Source organism: Haemaphysalis longicornis, unplaced genomic scaffold (assembly GCF_048455015.1).
Source record: "Haemaphysalis longicornis isolate Haplotype H1 unplaced genomic scaffold, Haemaphysalis longicornis Haplotype H1 scaffold_10, whole genome shotgun sequence".
Lineage (NCBI taxonomy): Eukaryota > Metazoa > Arthropoda > Arachnida > Ixodida > Ixodidae > Haemaphysalis > Haemaphysalis longicornis.
Window position 1 is genome coordinate 153,052,651 of NW_027526204.1, and position 23,255 is coordinate 153,075,905.

A 23,255-nucleotide genomic window follows, 5' to 3' on the forward strand; every position below is an offset into this window, starting at 1 on the left:
GGCACTAAAAGCTTAGACCACAGTGTGGTGTGTCTGCCATCTGGCATCACCTGGCAGTTGGTCTTAATCTTATCGAGCCTAGAGCTGAAAGAAGGGAACATAATTTCATAATTTCTGCACTTGCCCTGCTCTTTAGGTAAAGATCACCAGCAACAAGTATTGGTTATTCATTGCCGTACAAAGGCTGCTGCCAAGGACGCTTTCATCTCCTGCCAGCTTCATGTAAATTCTCCTGCCTTCGTCACTTGAAGCAGTTTTTTACACGTGCACCCGGTTTAAAATCGGAAACAGAACATTAACTTGCAGGTGAACTCAAACCCGGCACTATTGTTTGCGCAACGCGTTGGAAGCACTACCAGGCAACGTTGCAAGCGCGACCAACGGTCAAGAGCATTCCGCCCTGCCATGTGCGTTCTACCGAGTGTGCGTGCTACGACAAGCGGGTCAGACAGTCCCTGCGCTCGAGTGCAGCATGAATAGGAGGAGCGGGCCATTCTACACAGTCCGGCTGCAGACAAGGCAGTCCGACGGGATGCGATCCTCGCCAGGGGCGCTGCCAGGCCAGAGCGAGCGTGGCTTGCGAGCGGGGCGGGGGCAGAGGCGCCTAGTGCTGCCGGACGGCGGAACCGCGTTGTACACACCTATCTGGCGGACTCACGACCCGGTGCTGTTGCGCTTCTTCCGTTGGCGGTGCGCTGTTGTTTGGGGGAGAAACAACGCCGTTGCACACAAAACACCACCGGCGGCTCGAATTTACCGCTTTTCACAATCCTGTCGCTGCACTCGCAGCTTCTCCAAGCGAATCACATTACACACCTTGCAGTGCGAACTGAACTGCAGAAGAAGGTCTGGTAGAAGGCCTGTGACATTAAATTTAAGCCCAGGGGAATGAATGTGAAAGTAATCATTTCCCAGCCAACATATAGAATAAAAAAAATGAATGAGCCGAACAAGGCAGTATAACACAGTTTAAAAATGTTGAGAAAAAACACCCAATTGTATGAAGTTTCTCTGACATTAAATGTTAGCTTTAGAGCATCAGCAGTTTGACTGAAGCTCTTTTGTAGAGGTTGTGTCGTTATGGAGGCCAACTCGTGTAAAATAAATAGGTATTTGCATTTAAAACAGTAAGAACTATAGGAGGTAAGGAGGAGAGAAACTCACATGTCCGTCGAAGGTATCGACAGCTTTTCCAACTTGAGCTTGTTTCGCTGGCTTTTGGAGACGTGTTCTAGCATTTCTTGGAGTAACTCTATTAGGCTTGTAAACTGTACACGGGCAAAAAGAATGAATACAGCATAAATAGAGTTTGTATGTGCTCCAAAATGTAGTGGGTTTTGAAAGAACTGATTTTGAAAGACGCGCTGATTAGACAATAAAAATTTGGAAGGCGCTTCAACTTTGCATTTACACATAACACGATAGCGTTATTGGGCCCCGTTCGCATCGCATGAAAAGTTTCCGCTGTTCCTCTCACGTCACCTGCTGGGGCAACACCTTACGACTCCGGTAGTTTTAGTAGATACCGCAAGGTGGCGCTATGGGATTTTCCTGCGACCTCAGTTTTACACTCACGGACAACGCCACCGAACACGCCGGCTTATCTGTAATACGTAACCCTAACACTATGCCTAAAATGGCTCGGTCGAAGAGGAAGTGCTACTTCAGTGTGCACGCGTCACAAAGAAAAAAAAGTAATGAACAATTACGAAAAATAAATTATATTGGCGCATTTTGTCACGTCCAACAAAAAAACTTACTCCCGAAAGTACTTAACTTCGTTTAAGATTTCAGAAAGGGGGCGCAGAACTTGCATCCGACACCTCGACTGGTTTTGCCGTTGTTACAACTACTAGCCGTGCAAAAACTGCATGGTGCACGTACTAGGAAATTTCCCCTGCAAGGACTACTGGGCACAAACGGACAATTCCTTGGGTGCTTGGACCGCACGGGTGAAAACGTAGTTGGAGTATTCTGAGCTTGTGCGATTACTCCCATTTATATTACACCCTCGTCGCCTAAGTTATGAGCATTTTGATGCCATAACTACCCAGTCAGCGTCAGAAATTGGCCCACAGGAGGACGGGCATGCGATCGCACGCACGAACACACGCACGCACACAGGGCAGCCAGCTTGAGCGCGACACGATGATTACAAACCGCATTTTAACAGCAAAGTTGTTTAGCAAATCGTAATTTTTTGTGTCCGCAGTTAAAAATGGCAAGAAATTGCCGAGCGCGCGCACGTGAGCGCGGGCCTTGCGGAGACCGCATGGCAGTTAATAAAATCAAAAAATGACTAGCGCTCGTGTGTACGCGTCTCACTGCGACCTCCCAGCATCCCCGGCGCACGTTTGCAAGTCAAGCATACACACTTAGGAGATTGGTCGAGATTGGCAAAAAAAAAAAAAAAACTGGAGCGTTTGCCGTAATCGTCTGCCGTAACTGGAGCGTTTGACGTAACACTTGCTCGGAACGAGAAAGACACGTCATAGTGTGCGCCCCTCCATGGGGATGTCCAAAGACCCTCATTTCTAAGAAAACGAAGCAAGGTCACACTTTTAGCATTAAAGGTCGTCTCAGCAGCGAAGGAGCAAATCGGCTGCGATTGTGGACTTAAACCGTCGTTATGGTCGTGAAGGCTGCGTACAGCTTCACTACCGTCAAGTATTAAGCGTTAGTGTGAGCTTTCTGGGCGTTTTTTTCTCTCCCCTCACCTGGTCCAGCTTGAGGGCCGGGCTGACTACGACGGGGATGAGGGCTGGCATCACCTTGGTGGCAAGGAGGTTGACCGTGAGTCCGTATCGCTTGTCGCTCAGCATGTGCTTGTAGATCCCTGCGCACCCCGCCGGGAACAACGTCAAAGGCCCACACAAAGAGCACGAGTGCCTCGAGAACGCCTCCCGAGGTGCGCCGCTGCCGCTTAAAGGGATCCTCCCTCAAATTCGAAGGCTATCAGCCAATCCCCATCAGTGACTCTTCTAACGTAACCAAGATCTACAAGTCAGCCTCCACCTCGCCGCTGGTCTAGTGTACAGTTAATCATTGGTTTCGTATTAGGCGTTTTACACGACCTGGCCATTAGAAAACTCTGGCTGGGAAAATTCTGGGTGGTTCGAGTGCCTCGGGAGCGAATTGTGAAGAGACAATTCTATCGCAGAGCCATGTACAAACTCTTTATTTCAATCGAAAATTTTCAGCGAGTCTTGAGAAAGGTTCCCCTCTTGCGGCCACGACACATGCAAACATTAAAAAACCGCAACTTGACCCATATTATGTCCTCCTAACTTCTTTGAAATAAAGTTTTTTCGCTTTATCTGTGACATTGCCTAACGCAGTTACTGGCACCGCACGTGCCAGCATAGTGCAGAAGTCTTTTCTGTGGGCGAAGTGTTTTCCACAGTCCCCTTTCCTTTTTTCCCACATTTTTGTTCTCTTAAGCGGAGTAGCTTTACTTTGCTTTAGCACAGAAACAGGCAATATGCATTTCCAATTAAAGAGCACCGCCTCTCTTGGCCCTTGTGTAATTCTTCGAATGTGTCCAAAGTTTCCTAATCGCTAAAAATACGTCCGAATTATGCCACGAGTGCTTGTAGTTGCTAAAGTTTATTGCGTGTTCAGTGTTCATAATCACTCTTCAAGTATGAATGACTTTTCATGTGAATGGTACCCGTGGACTGAATTCGGTTTCCCAAAAATCGACGTACCAAAAGTTGACGCCAAAAAAGTTTTCTGCGTTCTCTAATACATGCTGGCGATGCGATAAGCCAAGTTTCCGAAGTTTCAACGAATATTCGTGAACAGTGCAGACCATGTGGTGGTGGCAAGGACGCTCGTAGAGTGTACAAAGAGTACGAGACGCACGCTTCGCTAAAAAGGGCTCATTTCTTTAAATGCTCACTTCTGAAAAAAAAGGTGGCATACCTGCAGCAGATTTAAATAACGTTGGTTCCCGAAAATGCGCGGAAGCAACAAATATTTGTTTTTAGGGCTTGTTTGTCCCACTAGGAGCCCTCACGTTTAAAGCGACGTGCTGCTCTGGAGCACCACTGAGGGCGTGGTGATATTTTGGGGTAGGCGGAAGAGGCAGTTTTGCACCTGTGTGGGTGATGGTGGCTGCTCAGTGAGTGCACGGCCACCCGTAGTGCGAGGGGGTGCCCATGCAGAGTTACGCTCCGATTAGGCGCCGATGAGGGCACCAGTTTGAGTCTGGCGTGTTTTCTGAAAATCACTAATGAATCTTTACCATCAAATCACTGGTAAATATTCCACATCAGGACATTTTTCTGGCTCTACGTAATTGGGCCCTGTTGTAACGCAATATAGTTTTGAAAAAACCCCTTGCTATTTTGAGTGCATCTGAGCACGAGGTCGCGGGTTCGATTCCCGGCCGCGGCGGCCGCTTTTCTGATGGAGGCGAAAAGCAAAAACGCCCGTGTGTACGAGATTTCGGCGCACGTTAGACATCCCCAGGTGGTCAAAATTAATCCGGAGCCCTCCACTACGGCGCGCCTCATCGCCTGCGTTGCGTCGGCGCGTTAAACCCCACAATCAATCAATATTTTGAGTGCATAGAAAGTTGGGTGTTTTCTCTGCCTACTTTATTGGCAACCGCATAAAAAAACACATAAGAGGGGCTCCAAAGTATTACTAACACAAAGAGTTCATTTACAAAGTAAATTTACTCACGTGGAATTGTATAACGTGATTTAGCTCTAATATAAGTAGGACACTATGTAAACACAGCATTTCAAGTCAGGTCGCCGTACTATTAATTTTTCCAGCCATTTCGTGCCCCATCAAAAATCGAAGCTCGGGTGAGTGGGCTATCTCCGGTTAGTCTACCCGGCCACCTCAGCGAGCGGACATTTTCGGTTCAGCGCAAACGGTGCGATGGAACAGGTCAGATATGTGGCAGTGTTTGGAATTTAAAAAAATGTCACCCATGCTCTTCGTTTACTGAATGATTGTTTTTTTGTGGAGGGGAGAGGGGGTTAGGGGTGGGGGGAGAGGAGGGAGGTCGTAGGGCGGGAAAACGACATAAGTAACCGGCGGGTGAATGAAGCGGTGTGAAGAAAGAGAAGAGGCACGTACGGACGACCGGCATGAGTATGGCCGGGTCCTGGAGCTTGGCTTTTCCCAACATGGGCAGGACTTCATCCAGGATGTCTGTTTTCTCGAGCTTGTCGATTATCTTCTCAATGCAGGTCAGGGCGTTGGCCTGCACCTGCGCAGCCCGTATACATGGCAAAAGGCACGACGCGCCAATCAGTCCGCTTGCTCCTTTGCTCGACAACATAGAACCCCCACTGCCGTTAACTAGTGTACGCAGGTCAAACGTAACGTGCCCAAGGACCGGAGAGAAGTAATAAATGGATATACTTAATTGGTAGGAAAACATTATTTGTTGCAAAGAAGCCGAAACCGAATTTGTTGAGTGTTTGTTAGCTGGCCCAAATAAGTAAGCCCAGCATTCGAAATATCGTACGCCGAGTGATTTCGCTCGTACCATCGTGACATATTTGAAAATTCCCTCAAATGCACGATCTTTCTTTTGCCACAGGACAAACCGTGCACCTAGTGTTTAAAAGAGCACCATCCTCATGGTGCCCAGGTTTTATCGCGGCCGCGGCGGCCGTTTTCCAGATCGCGGCGAGAATACAAACTTCCGTGTGTCGTGAACTGATGATGTCTAAATTTATCCTACTACTGCGTCGTACATAGCCGGCTTGTAGCTTTGGAGGATAAAAATCTCAATTTAACTTCAGAATGCCCTCCAGATTTACTGGTAAGCTTGCCATTATTGGTCACTCTTTCGTGCGAATGCATGTCATGTGCGCGTGAGCATGAATCTGCAGCAGCAACAATGTTTTTTTTGCCAGCATCGGCCAAATCTATAAGCAATGAGAAATTTTTGTTACGCACCCTGGGTGTTAAAAACAGGTCACAAAACTTGAATACAAACCGGCTAATATACCTTCTTATTTTTCTAAGACTCGCAGCAGAGTGCGTGTTGAACTGCAGTTCTGAAGCGCAAAGGCCTAGTTTATATACACAGATCTCCGGAACTAGAAAAGGCATTTTGTTTTTCTAATGTGTGCTCGGCTGTGCGCGTATCGTGATACAGGCGAGAGGCACACGCCAAGTAAAAAACCACCATATTGCACACACTATAATAAACGGTATAATGAGTCATGAAGACAAAATACAAGTTTGTTTTATTCAAAAGATTTTGTGTTTGATAGTGTCCCCTGCACTTGTGCGGAAGCACACGATGTTTTATTCACTAAGATTATTCTATTTAAGTAAATATTTTGATTTTCCCGCTAAATCGTTTTTTTTTTTTCGGAATCTGAAATGACATCACAGGAACCGACCGCTCTGCAGCCGATTGGGAAGCCTGTTTTACCGTTAGTGAACCTAGATGCCGCCACCATACCATGGCCAGCCGATTTCTGCCTCTGGTTCATTTTTGACCGTATTTAAACCTGGCTTGTTTTTGTTCAGGGAGAAAATAATCGTTCCGTGAAACATAGTGCTCCTTCGACAAATATGGTCACGTAAGACACTGTTGTTTGCGTCAATCGGCGAGTGTCGTCTGAGACTACTCCAAAGCTCCGCAGTCCTGTGCGGCTAAACCAAGCACAGTGCGCGCAGTACCAAGAGCAGTACGCATCGGTACTTCTATGTTTACGTGTGCTTTCGTAACTTCCACTGTTTCTCCCGTCATTCTTGCTGCTATAAAAAGAATGTGCCCAAATTTTAAGCACTAATAGCTCCTTCGGAGATCTTATAAGCCCTGCCTAATTTCCGTTTGCTTTTTCAGGCCTCCGCCATTCGAAGAGCTGGCTGGTATGGTATCGTAGGTTCTGTTGCGGGAAATGAGCTGGTGGGTCGCATGGCCATTCCCTTTTTTCCTAATTATGTAGCTTATTTGAGCGAATTTTACGTTAAAAGTGGTGTCAGTATGATTCTAACGAGGCAATCTTTTGAATGAACCAAGCTTTTGTTTTGTCTTCATGGCTCCTTTAAGGAAGCAAGCAAGGAATAAAGGTAAAAGAAAGGCAGAAATTTTAACCAGACTATGTCCCGGTTTTCTGTTGTACACGGGAAAAAGGGGAACAGTAGGGAAGGAAGAAGAAAACAGAAAAAGAATTGGACAGGTAAGGACAGAGCATAAAGATCTGTGCCCAGCGTTACGACACCATAAACGAGGGAGTTCAGTGAGTTCATAAAGTGTAGTTTTTTGTGCAACAGCCTTCTGTGCGAATTTGTTGTTTTTAGGAACCACAGCATTGCATTTGTCGCCTTGTGCGTAGATAACGAAGAAGGCCAGTACTGATCCCTGAACGCCTCCTGTCTGAACGGTTAACGTTCGTTACTGTAACAGGAAGGAGGCGTTCAGGGATCTCAATAAGAAACTTCCACGCAAGTGCCTAAAGCACTACTAGCAGGATGCGTCCTTTAAAGATCTGCGTGTTAACCTCCGTATAGCTTGCGCTCTCGTTCGGCTTCGACTAGGTGCGGGCTACCAAGGTAGTTTTGCGCACCGGACACTCTGCTCGCCCTTTTCGTGTTGCCCACGTATACCATACAACAAACGTTGAGTACTTCCTTATGCGATAACCTTGGTATCAAATGCAAAGAGCAACCTCGAAGTTAACTACAATTGGTACCCGCCGCGGCGCCTCAGTGGCCAAGGCATTGTGCTGCTGAGCCTAAGGACGTGGGTTCGATCCTGGACACTGTGGCTGCTTTTCAGATGGAGGCGGAAACCGAAAACGCCTGTGTGTCGAGATTTCGGCGCACGTTAAAGATCTCCATGTGGCCAAAACTATTCCGGAGCCCTCCACTACAGCGCGCCTCACAGCCAGGTCTATAGTTTCGGCGCGTTAAAGACAAAAAAAAAAAAAAAAAACGAACTACAACTGGCCCGTCGGAAGCAGAGCCATCAGGTTGCGCAGTTTCTGCACTGGAAGAAGACAAGGACGGCCGAACATGTGTAGCGATCGGAGTAAAGACCAGAGATGCTGTGGCCTTTTTTAATGCACTGTGGTATCAATATTCACTGAGTGCAAACCCGTTGCGTTTTTAATGCAGAATGGTCCTGCTCGATTACGGCTCCACGGCGTCGCTAAGATGTGCTACAATTAGGGTGATATATGTTGCCCGGCCTCGTTACTAGGCATTGTTCCAGCAGGCTGGAGGTGTTGTGGTTCGTTATCTCAAAAGGAGGAGAGGAATGACGTTTGTGAGGAGCGAAACGGCCGTCTTTGGATGCGGGTCCACTTTTCTGTGCAGTGACAATTTCTGCGCGCAGAAATGGCGGAAAATGTAGGGGAATGACATCAATGTTTTAGCATGCACAACTCATAAGAAGTTCTCAGGTGTACTTGTAGCTTATACCTTCCCTTCCTCCCCCACCCCCTTTTTTCTCACTCGGTCATCGTGCTGCGGTGCGTCGGCTACAAGCGGTATCCACTTGAACGTATGGATCCGTGTAGCAGCCCTAAACTTTGCTGTCTCAAATATTCACGTGGTCTTCCCCCGAACGGGTGAGGAAAAGGCGCATTGCGGTGCTTTTAGCTGGGTTTTATTCCTTAGGAGCGTCCTTTTTCACCTTGAGAAGCAGCACGTGTCGCGGGTGTACAGTGAATGAGAAGCTTCTAGTTCGGTGTAAACCGTCTGTGTCGCGTTCGTTATCTTGTTGTTGACCCTTTTGGTTGTTTTGCTTTCCGGGTTTTGTATCGCTTCCGCCTTCGCCTTTCCGGTAACGTTCCACCGTCCTTACTTCGCTGCAACTTTCGGTCGTGCATGGCAGCGCCTGCCGCTGCGTTGCTGACAGAAGTCACGCGATCTAGCGCAGTTCTGTGGCATAAATTTACGCTGACTTGACATATTATAAACAAACAATTTTTTGTTGCAAGAGGCTGGAAAAAATACTGGTCAAAATTCGACAATGTTATTGTAAATTAAACCACTGTTATCTTCTGCGGCCTTTATTCGGGCGTAGCAAGAATAGAGTTTGACACACACCAGTACAGCTAACCATGGTTTGAACACCCAATCAGATTGCACGGAAGCAAACAGCAACCAGAAACCTCGCCACGCATAGCAGCAATCCCGCAAAAGCCATTCAAACGTGCACTCATTTCGAACCATTCCAATAATCAGGAAAATACAAAAACTTCACCCGCACACTTTTAATGCGGGCAGTAACGTTGAAAATGTCTTCGGTGCGTTGCTGCTCAGATAACTTCCTGAATTCTTAGTTCAGCAGAAAGATAGAAGTGAGAGAGAAACGGTAACACGAATAAACAAAAAGCCTTGAAGTCCTAATACCAGTAATGCTCAACGCCTCTTCCGTAATTTTATCTAGGGGATAAAATAGCCTTCAAAGGTACGCCAGAATAACATTATTCCTGAGCTTCTTGCGTAACGTCCCTGAACCTTTGTTTTACATAACGATCAATAGTCGCCGAGTACCAAGGAAATGCAAACCGTGTCGTAAACAGAACCCGCAGTTTTCGCTTTCGTCGGCGAATATCCCTTACGCCGGAGGCGACAGAGTTCCCACGTGTTTCGTAAATGTTGGTTATGAAAAGCGATTTCTCTAAACCGACCGCATATTCTATCCCCGTGCGACGGACAAAGTGCCAAGCATTTACTGCGGATAGGATGAAACCTGACCTTTACGCTTTTTTTTTTTTTTGAGCCGTGGAATTTTTGCTTTTCTTTAGAACTTCGACCCCCGAGGTGAAATTGTTGTTTGCGCTGATACGTTTTACGAGTGCTGCGCTGTTCAGCTTTGTTCTGGGAATCGCGCGTCAACTAATTTAGCGAGATTAGCCCCTCTAAACTTAAAATATAACTGCCTCTTCTACCCATTCTTCCACACCACGGCATTTGATTAATTAATGATTCACTGTATCACTGTATTCAATAAGGAGGCTCGCGGCCAGTGAAGGAGGGGGAAAGAATTTTAGGAAAGTGATAGGGGGTGGCACGTCTTCGTGTATTGAGTCATGGAAGCCGTCTAGGAGGGTTAGTCAATCTTGCTTCAGACTTCTCGACATAGACCTCTCAATAGCGCGCAAATGCCAATTCGTCTGAGCACATATGGTTCACTATGGTCTAATTAAAATCGCCGATTGTGGCAGCAGTGGTGTGTGATTACTCGGGTAAGACAGCCCTCCTTCCGGTGACACTTGAGCAGTACCAATTTAAATCGTACAGATGAGATAAGACACACGCCCTCCAGAAGGTGCACCGGGGGTCCGGTGTAAAGATCGTGGCTCAAATGAAATGACTATTTCCATAAAACGAGTACAATTTTATGGAGGATATTTAGGAGAAAAATCTGCGGTTATGAAACTTGACTGACCCTAAAATCTATGTTGGCAGGTACCAGCCTTTGATACGAGGTCTGGTGAATATGCAGCGCTTGCGTTTGAGAAGTTGGTGTCTCTAAACATGTATTGCTGACTGTACTGAAGGAGGCTGCGTCAGCTGATCTTTGTCTTGAATACTACCGAAAGCACGAAGAAACAAAAGTTGGGTTTTGTAAGCCCTTGCAAGCAGAACTCATCGCACAAACTGAAACCACTTCTTTTCCTCTCGTTTTATAAACCTTGCTTTCCCTTCAAAAGCGTTTTAGCTGAAGGCCACCTGACAGCACAACACACAAATGTGTGTTTGTGTGCGTGCGTGTGTGATGAAGTGAAGTTTAATTTTTTGCCTTTCGTTGTTTTTGCTAGATTGCTGGTACTTTTTTGTGGATTATATGCCTGCTGATTGCCTTTATCTTTGTTTATGCCTTGTATCATATTTTATGGTTCATATCGGCCAATGAACGTTTTTCTACGTTAAGCAGGCGCCGACTAAACGTCTGTACCGCTACGAGCTTTTTTTCTTGTAGATTTCATTGATGTTTTGCATTCTAAATTTTCATGCATTTTTGCATAAAAACATTTAAACAGCGCTCTCCGAATTCACTTGAGCTGCTACCCTGCATATCGAATACATTCTTTCGATTTACTTATCGTGGGCCCCGTAGCAGTCTTTTACTTTGGGAACCTTGTTTGTAAAATATATTCCTTGTACCTTTCATTGTTGATACAGAAAAACTTGATTAGATAGAGCTGCAATGATGCTCAGCTCTGAATCGGTAGACGGCGGCGCGGCATTGATAACCTGCAAAGCTGCAGTGATGTATGCAGTTACCGTCGCCATAGCGTGGAGTGTGTCCTTACCTTGACTCCTGAGTTGTTCTCAAAAACCTGCTTCGTCCTCGGCAGCACCATCTTGCGTACAGCGCTTTCTTCCAGGTAATCGGCGATTTGCGCTATCGCGTGCATCGCTGCACACTGAAGCGTGTCGGGGGAAGAGCATAAAGTCGTCAATGCATAGGTGATCACACACAACGCTAAGCATTCCCGTTTCAAAAATGCATGAAAACACGTGTGAACTATTTAACGTCGCCGATGATGACGAATATATGTGTGTTTTAAGTGACATTGTTTTACATAGGGGAGACATCATGTGCATGCAATTCACTTGTCGCCTTCTAGGGGGTCTTGAGCAAGAAAGAAAAACAGAGAGATATTGTTAACGTCTGGCCTTTTATTTGTCTCAGAATGAGTTCTCAGCACTGTTGATATATGAGTCATATTCTGAAGTGCACAAAAGGTTGCACTCTATAACATTTGACAATGCCTTACGTAAACGCTGCGCAGAGCACACATGTGAACTGCAAGGCATAGTTTTGTGCTTTGAGAGTCCGATAAAATATATTCGCATCGTATGTTGTATCCACATCGTATAACACAGGAGAAAACGTCAACAAAACAACAAAGCCAATCGATATTTATGTTCTTTTTGTGAAACATTCCTAGATTCATCTCCCTGGAATGAGCTCATGACTGTACACCTTTCTAGAATATAACAGTATTTACTTGTATAACAAGTGCTAATTGAAACAACTGAAACTCGAGAAAGTAGCGATCTGCTTAGCTTTTCACAGCTGTTCAGCTTGCGTAAGCGGGGCAGAGGTCCTTACTAGCTTTCCAATCACCTCCCGCCCCTTTCTCCATTTTTCCCTTGTAAAATACTTCGTCCGGGGCTTCGCCTAGGCGCCGGATCTAGCCCCACAGGACTGCGGCAGTGAAGGGGAGAGTTCGACTCCGTGCACGTGCCCGCATGCGGCTCACCTGAATCTGTGGAGTGGTCGAGTCAAACGAGTTGTACAGCATCGGAAGAACGTCCGCCTTGATGTCCGTCTTGGGGGTCTTCTTCATCAGGACGTCGAGATTCTCCAGTAGCGTTACCGTCGCCTGTCGGATATAACAACGGCGCGTAAGGATTCGGAAGACAAAGTACGCGAGCAAGCTAGTGTACAATTACGTTCTTTCCTATGAAGTAAATTTAGCTACTCGCTTTACATTTTGGATCACCTCCCTTGCCATGTTTCTGAAACTTTATACCAGTATTAAAACGAACCATTTTCGCGGCGTATGTTAATGTTTTATGCCCTTAAAATTATCGCATGTTGTTCAATCCAGGCCCTATTTTAATGTGCAGGCTTTTAATTGGTTTCTTTCCACCTCTCAAACCTATGGTCTAATTCGTCACAGCTTGCCCATGGTCATTCTATTAGCGATAAAACCGATTTAGGCAGCCTGAATTTTTTTAATTCTACGTTTATGAAACGCTACTCTACAATTAGTTACATTCATGTAGTCAGCCAGGTGACGGAGAAATCAGTGGAGTATATTAAGCCCCTACACAAGGCACTTGTAGATTACGAAAAAGCGTTTACTTCGGCAGACACTCCTGCACTTGCAGACGCATCGAAGGACCAGGCAATAGGAAATTATTACGTAATACTCTCGGAGGGTGCACACAAGGTAAGCACAGGCAGGGCGATCAGGCAGGAAGGGCGTCAGAGTCAGACAATAAGACCGTGACTCGCTGAAATTGTTTACAGCCTCCCTGTAGTACATTAATTGTTCAGTGAATCAGAAGAATTGCAAAAAAAGCTTCGTGAGCTACACTCGGAAAGCTTTCTAATAGTATTAAGGACGAATATGATTCAAAAAGACCCACAGATGGACTCAGCTTTTCTCTAGGTAATGAAATGCTCGAACTAATTGCCAATATACACCATTTGAACTGCTGATGCCAACAACACTAAACAAGTCCAGCGTAGAATTGGTGTAGAAAAGAATATTGTCACGAGAAGAAAACTAAGTCAAAGGTATCGCGCAGAGCCATGTTCACCAACCGGCGACGACGACGACGAAGTGGGCTGTACGCAGCCTGGCTGGATCCACCATGACTGCTTGTACACACATCTCATCGCGTTCTAAATATATCGCTTCATCATCACGCATGGTTCGTGTCGTCTTTGTCCTGTCGCCCCGTAACAAACTACTACAGCTGCTATAGTACTACGTCTTTATTTATTTATTTATTTATTTATTTATTTATTTATTTATTTATTTATTTATTTATTTATTTATTTATTTATTTATTTATTTATTTATTTATTTATTTATTTATTTATTTATTTATTTATTTATTTATTTATTTATTTATTTATTTATTTATTTATTTATTTATTTATTTATTTATTTATTTATTTATTTATTTATTTATTTATTTATCTTGCCCCAGGGCTTACAAGATGCGTTATATAGGGGAGGTGCTACATCAATAGAAGAATACAAGCAGGTAAAAAGGAACTCAAAGAAATAAACCAACAACAAGAAGGCACGAGTCAAGACACTCAAGTAACGTTACAGTAACGAGTATAAAGTGAATATAATCAGCAACTGCAAAATACATCGCTAGGTGACGGTACAAGTATAAAGGGAACTTAAGCAAGAACTCACAAATACATTGATATGTAAAACTTGGGAGGTGATTTCAGTACGAGCGCTTTCACAGCACCGCCATAAAGGAGATACAAAAAGGCGTGCGTGCTAAATATGGTTTTTAAGTGCAAAGCGAAAAAGAAGAGCGTCTGTGATAGTGACCATTGAGGCAGGCAGATGATTCCAATCAACGCACGTCTTTGCAAGAAATGAGTTACTGTATATGCGTTGAAATGGAATGCGGACTTTATGATGGTGGTCTGCACGTGTAGAAGTATAAGAAGGAGATGCGAGGAGACGTGATCAAAGCAGATTCTTATGCTAATATATCTTGTACAAAAGACATAGTCGAGAAAGCTTTTTGCGAGAGGCAAGAAAAGGAATGTCGAGTGTGGCCTTCATGTCAGTAACGCTTGCTGTGCGATGGTAGTTGTAACGAATGAAGCGGACTGGGTGATTCTGTACGCTTTCCAAACAATTTATTAATATAACGTAACCGGGGTTCCAAACAGAAGAGGCGTATTTTAGGTTAGATCGAAAGTGAGTGAAATACAATTGATTTTTACCCGAAGGTGGTGCAAGCATAAGGCTCGATTGCGAGACTAAATACTATATATGCCGTTTCCACGAGAGATTATTACGTATATATATGCCAAGGTATTTGTATGAAACTACGGAGTGAAGGGAAATATTGCTAAGAGAATAGTTTGGACAGGATGATTGGTTGCGCGAAATTATCATTATTTTCATTTAGAAATGTCAGATTCATTTGCCAGAGCGTACATCAATCAGTGATATTATCAAGGTTAGTCTGCAGGGCTGCAATATCTTAGTTAGCAGTTTGCTTAATATAATTGATACACAACATAATTGATTGATTGATTGTACGGTTTGACGCGCCGACGCAACGCAGGCGATGAGGCGTGCCGTAGTGGAGGGCTCCGGATTTATTTTGACCACCTGGGGATCTTTAACGTGCGCCGAAATATGGTACACACGGGCGTTGTTTCTTTTCGCCTCCGTCAGAAAAGCGGCCGCCGCGGCCGGGAATCGAACGTACAACATAATCATCCGGAAAAAGACAGATAGAACGATATATTAGCGGGAAGGTCGTTGATGTAGACTAAGAAAAGCAATGAAGCTAAAACAGCCTTGAGGCACATCCGAAGTGACGGGGGACGAAGGTGAGTTTGTTTCATTATCTAGCGCATACTGAGTTCGATTAGTTAGGAAGGGATTAATCCATTGCAAATCTTGAGAACCGATCTTTAACCGAGAGAGCTTTAGTATTAGACGATTTAGTATTTGGTCATTTACACCGTCGCGAGAAATGAGATAAACCAGAAGCAGCTGTTGGCAACGGCCTTATGAAATGCAGTAGGAAAGACAAACCCTGCAAAGGTTCATAAGGGAAAGAGCGCCGACCACACATAACTGGTTTCACTTCGAACCGACGGTATTGTCCAAAAGTACAGTGGTCAGCTCGCTTAGAGTGAGCACGGGAGCGCGTGGCCACCGGTACTATCACAGCAGCCTAGCGTGGGATGCACGAAGCAGCACGCATGCACTGCGCGGGTCGAGTGAGCCTAGGCTTTCAACGCGTGCATCCCGTCATCGGAGCGTCTGAACGAACTTAATCTTGCTTTTATCTGTGGAGAAATCGGCCGCCGTGTAAATACCTGGAATCTGGAATTTGCAAAAAAAAAAAAAATGTTTCGAAGTGAGTGTGGCTTAAATGCAATGAAGTCGGGTCGTCACATCTTAACTGGCAAGCTTGGTTCAAGCAAACTGGATAAATGAATGGTGGTGGTAAAAACATTTATTTGAGCTTTTGGGGAGAGGGAAGGGGAAGTGGTCAGCCTCCCATGTCCAGGAGGCCGCGAGCCTGCGCCGTGGATATATGAATAACACTCATTTTAATAGCATTACATATTTTTTTGTGTTTGCCACTGAAATCGAAGGAACACATGCGCACAATGTTTATCAGACATAAATTGAGGGCTTAAAGTAAGCTCGGGCACTACAACCTCGATATTCAATTGATGGTGGAGAAGCACTTCGTGATTTTCATTAGGCATATTCATACAAGGATGGAGGATTCCAGGTTCCAAGTGAGGCGCCATTAGCAGACGGCGCGCAACACAGCAAAATACGTGCAGGTGCTCTGATGACGCCATGCGTGCGTTGACAGCAAATTCTAGCTTGACACGCACAGCGCATGCGTGATGCTTCGCGCAGCCCACGGTATACGCTGCTCTGATAGTACCGGCGGGCACGGGCTCCAGTGTGCACCCTAAGCGAGCTCACCACTGTACTTTCTTGATCGTGTTGTCGAGTATGGTGGACGTGACTAGATGCCGCTTGTGATACAGAATGATATTGGTGGCATTCCTGACGCGGAGTTCTGGGTGAGCATTTTATCGATGACGCTCTTGGTCATCTCTTTGCGCGTGGGTATGTGCATTGTTTGCACGCGTCCGCTTTCTTTGACCCTTGGGGCTCGTGGGCGGTCGAGGTGCTCTACTTCTCCAACATGTCTAAGTGCTTAGCGGGCTTTGGCCACTGTGCCAAGGAGGCGGGCACAAAAATGCAAAGGCACGGCATATTCTTTCCTTCTTGTAGATGTGCGAGACATAGCAAAACCCGTCAAAGCCTCTGACGCATTAGTTTAGGAAAACAACCATCTCTGTCCCCGAACACAAGTATGGCAAAGTAAGCGGCGAATGACTTCGCTGTACCTCAAGGAGCTGTGGGTCTACTAAAGAGATACCCCGTAGGAAGACGGGAGCAGAATTGCGCGCCTACCTGCACAGATTTTGGCATGCCGAAGACGCTGCGGAAGATGGGCAAGATGATGGTTTGGTATTCGTCCACCGTACTCTCCTCAATGATGAACAGCAGAGGCTGCAGAGCCGCCGCCAGCACCTCGGGCGACTGCAGCTCCATCTTGAGCGACGGAAGCACGTGCTGCCACCATAGTTTCTGAAGAAAGAAAGTCGCAGGGATAGCTTCGTTGGCAGCGGAAGTGCTAATATGCACGAGTCAATCTGCAACCCTGGACCGACGAGTGAAATAAAAAGCGAACGATGAAAGAAAGCAAAGAAGGATAGTGTCGCGAAATTGGGAGGGGATGGCGGTTCGCCGTGGCGGCGCGAGCCAGCGCTCTCCGAAAGTGTGTAGGGGGAGAAGAGGGGGCAATATGCGGTGTCCGCACGAGGCGCTCGACGGCGCGACACTTGGCGAAAACATGAGGGGGGGGGGGGGGGGGCGTGTGCGTGACTATAATGTGCGTTCGCTTAAAGGAGCCATGGAGAGAAAACACAAGTTTGGTTCATTCAAAAGATTGCCTCGTTAGAATCATACTGACACCACTTTTAACGCAAACTTCGCCTAAATTAGCTGCATAATTAGGAAAAGAGGGAATGGCCATGCGACCCACCAGCTCATTTCCCGCAACAGAACCTATGATGTCATACCAGACAGCTCTGCAATTGGCGGAGGGCGGCAAAAGCAAACGCAAATTAGGCAGAGCTTATAAGCTTGCCGAACGAGCTATTTGCGCTTAAATTTAGGGCACATTCTTTTTTAAAGCCCTAAGAATTAACGTTAAGAGGGCATCTGCAGGTTGCGCTTCGTCCTGTGTTGTAGTCTTAAGCCCGTTCTACATGGAGCGAATTTCGCCTGCGAATCCGCTGGAACGAACATTCGCACTTGCGAAGTTCGCAATGCCTGGAATTGTCGTCTACATGGGGCCTGCGAACGCCGCGATTTCCGCATTTGAGATGTGCCTTGTTTGCAGACTGAATTAAGTTTGCCACCAGCAAAGGTTGTGATTTTAACAAGGGTGGTTTTATTTTACTTTCTTGGCTAGTTGTTTCTGCCTGGTTTGTGGTAAATATAAGTTTATTTGCGGTTTTATTTAAGAATCGCCAATTCTTTATCAATATACGCACACACAGCAGAGAAGACAAACGTTTTGGTGTGCCCGCGCGTTTGTCGCGCTCATACAAGCAACGCCATCTGGTTTCCAAGCGTGCAAGTGGTGCCGAGCTGTGCTCCTATTGGCCGCAGGTCCGGCCCCTCTACGCCGCGCACGCCGCACGAGCGGCGTTTGCTCGACCGCTTCAAATGTTTGGCACTTTGCCGCAGCAACGAAAAAAGGTGGTTTTGCCGCACGAGCGGCGCCGCATCAGCGAATTCGCAGGCGAAATCGCTCCATGTAGTACGGGCTTTACTCGTCCTTGTTTACTAGTCAAAGTTCAAGCGCTTTCCATTCAAGCCCTAAGAATGGTTGTACAAACAGTGGAAGCTACGAAAGCACATGTAAACATAGAAGTACCGATGCGTACTGCTGTTGGTACTGCGCGCACTATGCTTGGTTTAGCTGTACAGGACTGCGGGGCTTTGGGGTTGTTTCAGACGACACTGGTGACGCAAGCGACGATGTCTTACGTGACCGTATTTGTCGAGCGAGCACCATGTTTCACGAAACGATTGTCTCCATGAACAAAACAAGCCAGGTACAAATACGTTCACAAACAAACCAAAGGCGGAAAACGGCTTGCCACTAAGGTCTTGCCACGGTGTGGTGGCGCCATCTAGCTTAACTAACTGTAAACAAGTCCCTGTGATGTCATTCAGACCACGAAAACGCGCGATTAAGCGGGAAAATCAAGATGTTAACTTAAATTAATTAATTTCTCTGTGAATAAAGCATCGTTTGCATTCGGACAAGCGCTGGGGGCCCTATAAAACACGAAATCTTTTGAATAACACAAACTTGGGTTCTGTCTTCATGGTTCCTTTAGGACGCAGTTCACGGTTCCTTCCTGAGACACACTTGGCGCCGCCGACGCAGAGGCTAATAATCGCTTCCATCGGGAGAGCCCACGAGTGAATGCTACCTCAACGCACTGCTGCTGCGCCCCAATATCGCATTATGGAGTATTGTAATCGCAAGCCAATCTTCCTGTGTCTTTGTTTGTTTTAAATGCACAGCATTTCTTTAACTCACGATGTCACCCGTTCTAGGTGTCCGTAGTAGTCCGCATCGCTCGACTCGACATGTCCGGCTCAGACGTTTCGCTATCGGCGCGATCAACATTCGATAGCGCGCCCAGGCACGTTTCAAGGACACTCTCTCCCCTCTCTCGGACTCAACGTGCGCCGAGGCTGCCAATTTTACTGCTGACGAGCGCTCTCTCGTCAGCAGTTGCCATAAGTGCAACAACATTAACGTAACGCAAACTACTTAACGTCGTGCGCCCCCGGAAATGCTCTGCATTTGATCGTGCCCCTCGCGAGGGGGATGTTTCACTGCGTCGCCATGCGAACAGTTTGCCACGCTTTAGTTTCAGTTCCGTATCTCCCCGCCGCGGCCGTGGAGAGAAGGCGGCCGGCCGCGACTCTCGCCACCGCGGCGCTGCGGTTGCGAGTTGCGCTAGGAAAGCGAGCGTCGTCTGATAGCAGGGAGCGGAACGAGTTCCGCTCGGCATCTCCGGTCTTCGCCACTTCTGGCTGCGCACTGCAAAAGAAATAATTTTTTTGTTGTTTTTCTTTTAATTTTTTTTTAATTTTTTAGATCCACGAGAAAGCCTTGTGTTTTGTCCTCCTCGTTAATCCCAGCCTTCTTAAGGTTGTGCACTGTTATTACTGGCGCTAATGTCTATGCTTGTGATGCATGCGTATCACTTTTTTATGCGCTGTTCGAGACTTATGCCTGTATTGTACCTTCCCCACGCTGCCGGCCTGCACTGTACGACCGGGAACTCGTCAAGCTGCGCACGCCGCTATTTGTCTCGGTCCACCTGATCACGAGGATGGCTGGGTGGGAGAGTTGGCGAGGCCTCTTGAAGGGGTTAACAGCACACTTCACGTGGACAACCAAGAGGGGAAAGACACGACAAAGAGCTTTGTCTGCCTTTTATTTCTTGAGTGTTCTCGTCTACGTGCACTGTTAATTCCTTCAACCTACCTGATCAAGGTGGGCAAAGTAAATCAGATATCTGGAATTAGAACCCTCGGTCGTTGCTTGAATACAGGCCAGCGTCCACAACATTGCGAGGAGAGTACAACTTTGCACTTTGCGGCAGACAACTAAAATTGCAAACCGCAGACTAGCTAGAGAGAGAGAAAAAAAATGGGTCCATCTCCCCGCGAGGGGGACTCGAGTAAATGCGTCGCATAGGGGGTGGGTGTATTGCGTTAACGTTTAGTGTTTGGGGAGTTGGTGGTAGTGAATGCGTTGTATCAGCAGCTTGTTGACGTAGTTTGAATGAGTCAAGTATATAAGGCGCGTTCGTAGCCTCCCATTCTGTGTCGGCTTTGTGGCGCAGTGGGTAGAGCACCATGTACATTGCGTTCCGCCCGCAGGGTCGAGGAATCGAAACCAGGCGCCGGATAGTATTATTTTTTATATAGTGTAGGGGGAGGGGTGCGGACTACGACTACGGACGTCAACTCGGGTAACATCGTGAGTTACTGAAATGCTCTGCATTTAAAAATCTTACCTTGGGTATGTTTGGTAGCGCCGTCTTCAGATTGTGGTAAAAGTGAGACTTGTGCGTCGAGTCCTTCATCTGAATCACGTCCAGATACTGGAGGCCGTGCACTGCGGGGTCCATGAAGTACTTGATCTGCGTCCATGAAAAGAACATATGTTCTTATCCTGGCGACCAGTTTCAGCACAGCATATGTGTTTTGTCTTCGGATGAGTCGCCCCCGAAAGCCGAAAGCTGTGGTGGGTCGTTCTGGTCAGCCTACTTTTGTGACGGCTAGGCCATGTTCACGGCTGAGATTTCCGATTTGCACGAGTTGGAGATTATTATTTAGGCGTGATAGTAAAGGTTTCCACACACAACGTGGGACTTATGCGGTTCATGAGTAGAAACATTTCTGATGCGACTGCAGACTGCAGCCTTGGGTATGTATACCCGCCAGGTGTGGGTCACCGACCAGCGTCGCCAAGCGGGATGTTATTTCGCGCAAAAACTTTCTAACAATGGCTTATAACCTGTGCTTACTCGGATAGGCAAGAATATGTGACGTTAATGCGTACTGTACTGCACTCATGCACAGTCCTCAGTGCGAACGGACACCCTGGTCATTTAGGCGTAACGACTGTGTACCAGCCAATCTTTACGGGTGGAAGTGAGAAAGTTTTCGAACGTTCTGTAAGTCAAAGTGATATCTGTAATTACCATGTCCGTGGATTCTATGCCGGGTCGCTGTTCCCCGAGGCAAGCGTGAGCAGAAATTCATCGCGCTCGGCTCAGAGCTTATTGAATGTATGATACGACACAGTGATGTATTCAAATTAAAATTAGAATTAATGACTTAAGAAGACTCGTCCCACAGTGCCGGTTATCATTTAAATGTCTTCAGCCTAAACTACGCTTCCCGCAGACTCAGCGCTTTCATATATCATTCGTTAAACCCGCCTGTACGGGGCACGCAGAGACGGCACCGCGGCCACCTCTGGGGGAAAAAAATGTCAGGTGAAGCAGCGGTTCCACCCTCGCCCAACCACTTGATACCGCCGTGGCAAAGCTCCGGGCAAGCGAAGCGATACGAAGGAAAGGGGAAGCTCGCGCGCTGATTGCTAAAGGTACCTGCGACGCGAGGAATGACCTTGAAAGATGTAGCGTAGTAGAGATTTCGCTCTAAAACGTGAATTTCACGATTTCATTCGGCATTCAGTCTCAACCGCACCTAAACGTTCCGTCTAAGCTCGGCGAAATCACGTCTGCTCTTCATGCATAGTTGGGTCCGGTGAAACCTGAATCAAGTTGAGGCGAAACGCATTAGAAAATTAGAGGCTGCATGAGGCGTTTTGCGCAGAGCACTTTAAGGGCTCGCCTTGTCGTCCTAGCTCGCTCGCTAGACCCAAGTATACAGAACACCAAGGCGGCGTCCCGGGGTAACGCTGTTGTTCACGGCGTACCCCAGAGGCATCCGAAGCCAATCGGTTTATATGGTCATAAGCGTTCGAAACTCGTGAAACGCTGGCGCTTGTCATACATCTCCCCGCTGTTTAGCGCAAAGAAAACTATAGGTACATTTGAGGAAATATATACGTAGTTAACCGGCAGCGCCCGCGTTCCTTTAGTTTAAGGACGCCCGTTGGGTTGGTTTTTACGATAGTAAACGCAAAATGTGGCAGTGCAACGCCGGCACGTGCGCGGAGAAAAGGCACAAAGATAACAGAACTCCTGCTGGTGCAGTTTCAGGCAGGGGGCGCGCGAGCACTGCGAAGGCGGGAAATTTGAATCGCATGGGGTGATAGCAGTAAGCGGATAACGGTGGTAAAGCCCATTATGGCGAATCACTGCTCTGCACTTCCGACAGCTTTCATATTGAGTGGAACGGCTTTAATTTTTTTCGGAATACGTACGACCTTTGCTGTCTCTTTACGACTCACAGAATTGTATTATCGCGCGGTTTTTTTATTTCCCTTATGTTGCTGTTGTCTCAAGACGTCAGTGCGCACAATATTTATCTGAGTGCGCCCATATTTCAAGACGCAGACACTTGCCCTACTCCTAATCTTATACCGTTTCCTAGAATCTCAAGAAAGGCCCCGGTGTTTGTCAACTGACGGGTTATACATATCCACAATGTGATATTTTTTTCTAGTACGAGTATGTTTTTAACGAGGCCTAAACCGCTACGACTGGAGCATATACGCGTTGCAAGGGTAAGCCAACCTGTCGCGGTACCGTACGCACTGGAGTAGCGCACCTCACGGTACTATGCAAGGTCGACATGAGGCGACGATACAACGTGGCCGTGTCTCACAGCGGACGGCGATGTATTTCTGTTTTTGTCACAGCAGCCGCTACAGGGAGCCAGGAGACCCTCAAAATCACGCCTTCGCCTCTGCTGCTCATCATCCTTTGCGAAAGCGAGTTTTAAACTGGACGACACGGGAGGCCTCATAAAACAGGCTTCACAAAACATTCTTTACAAGACAGGCTACCGCGCCGAGGCAATGGTAAGCTAATATTGCTTTTTCACTAAAAGTATAACACAACTGTTTGCACTAATAGTATAATACAAATTATTAGGAGGCATCTGCTTGCAGGTTAAATTGTTCAGAGAGGGTGGCTTATTTCCCTTTTTCTGACACCATGTGTACTTGTGGGAAAAGGTTTTTTTAGGGAGAACCTAATCTTTTTGATTCCCAATTGTATAGCAAAGCCCCAAAAATGCTTTTAGTTCTGTTTTTTTAGTATTCTTATAGCACCCTTTGTGCAGAAACTAAATCCAGGTTGCCACACAGAGCAGCAGTATAAATGCGACATCCGAAATTAGTAGCTTTGTCATATTGGCTTTAGAAACGCTACTATATGTCTGAAGAACGGGTATGGCAAAAAAAGGAAG

The 23,255-nt window shown here is 46.6% G+C and overlaps 1 protein-coding gene across 1 annotated transcript in view; it reads right to left on the minus strand.

Annotated features, from left to right (window-relative positions):
• Window positions 1-23,255, minus strand: part of Bma (SCY1-like protein bma) — a 158,593-nt gene that overhangs the window by 25,425 nt on the left and 109,913 nt on the right. The window contains exons 9-16 of the mRNA XM_077691753.1: window positions 20,384-20,509; window positions 16,680-16,856; window positions 12,210-12,332; window positions 11,253-11,366; window positions 5,095-5,227; window positions 2,718-2,836; window positions 1,165-1,268; window positions 642-695 (exon numbers count right to left, since the gene is read on the minus strand). Of these exons, the coding sequence (XP_077547879.1) occupies window positions 642-695; window positions 1,165-1,268; window positions 2,718-2,836; window positions 5,095-5,227; window positions 11,253-11,366; window positions 12,210-12,332; window positions 16,680-16,856; window positions 20,384-20,509 (950 nt within the window). The remainder of the gene's footprint in view (window positions 1-641; window positions 696-1,164; window positions 1,269-2,717; window positions 2,837-5,094; window positions 5,228-11,252; window positions 11,367-12,209; window positions 12,333-16,679; window positions 16,857-20,383; window positions 20,510-23,255) is intronic.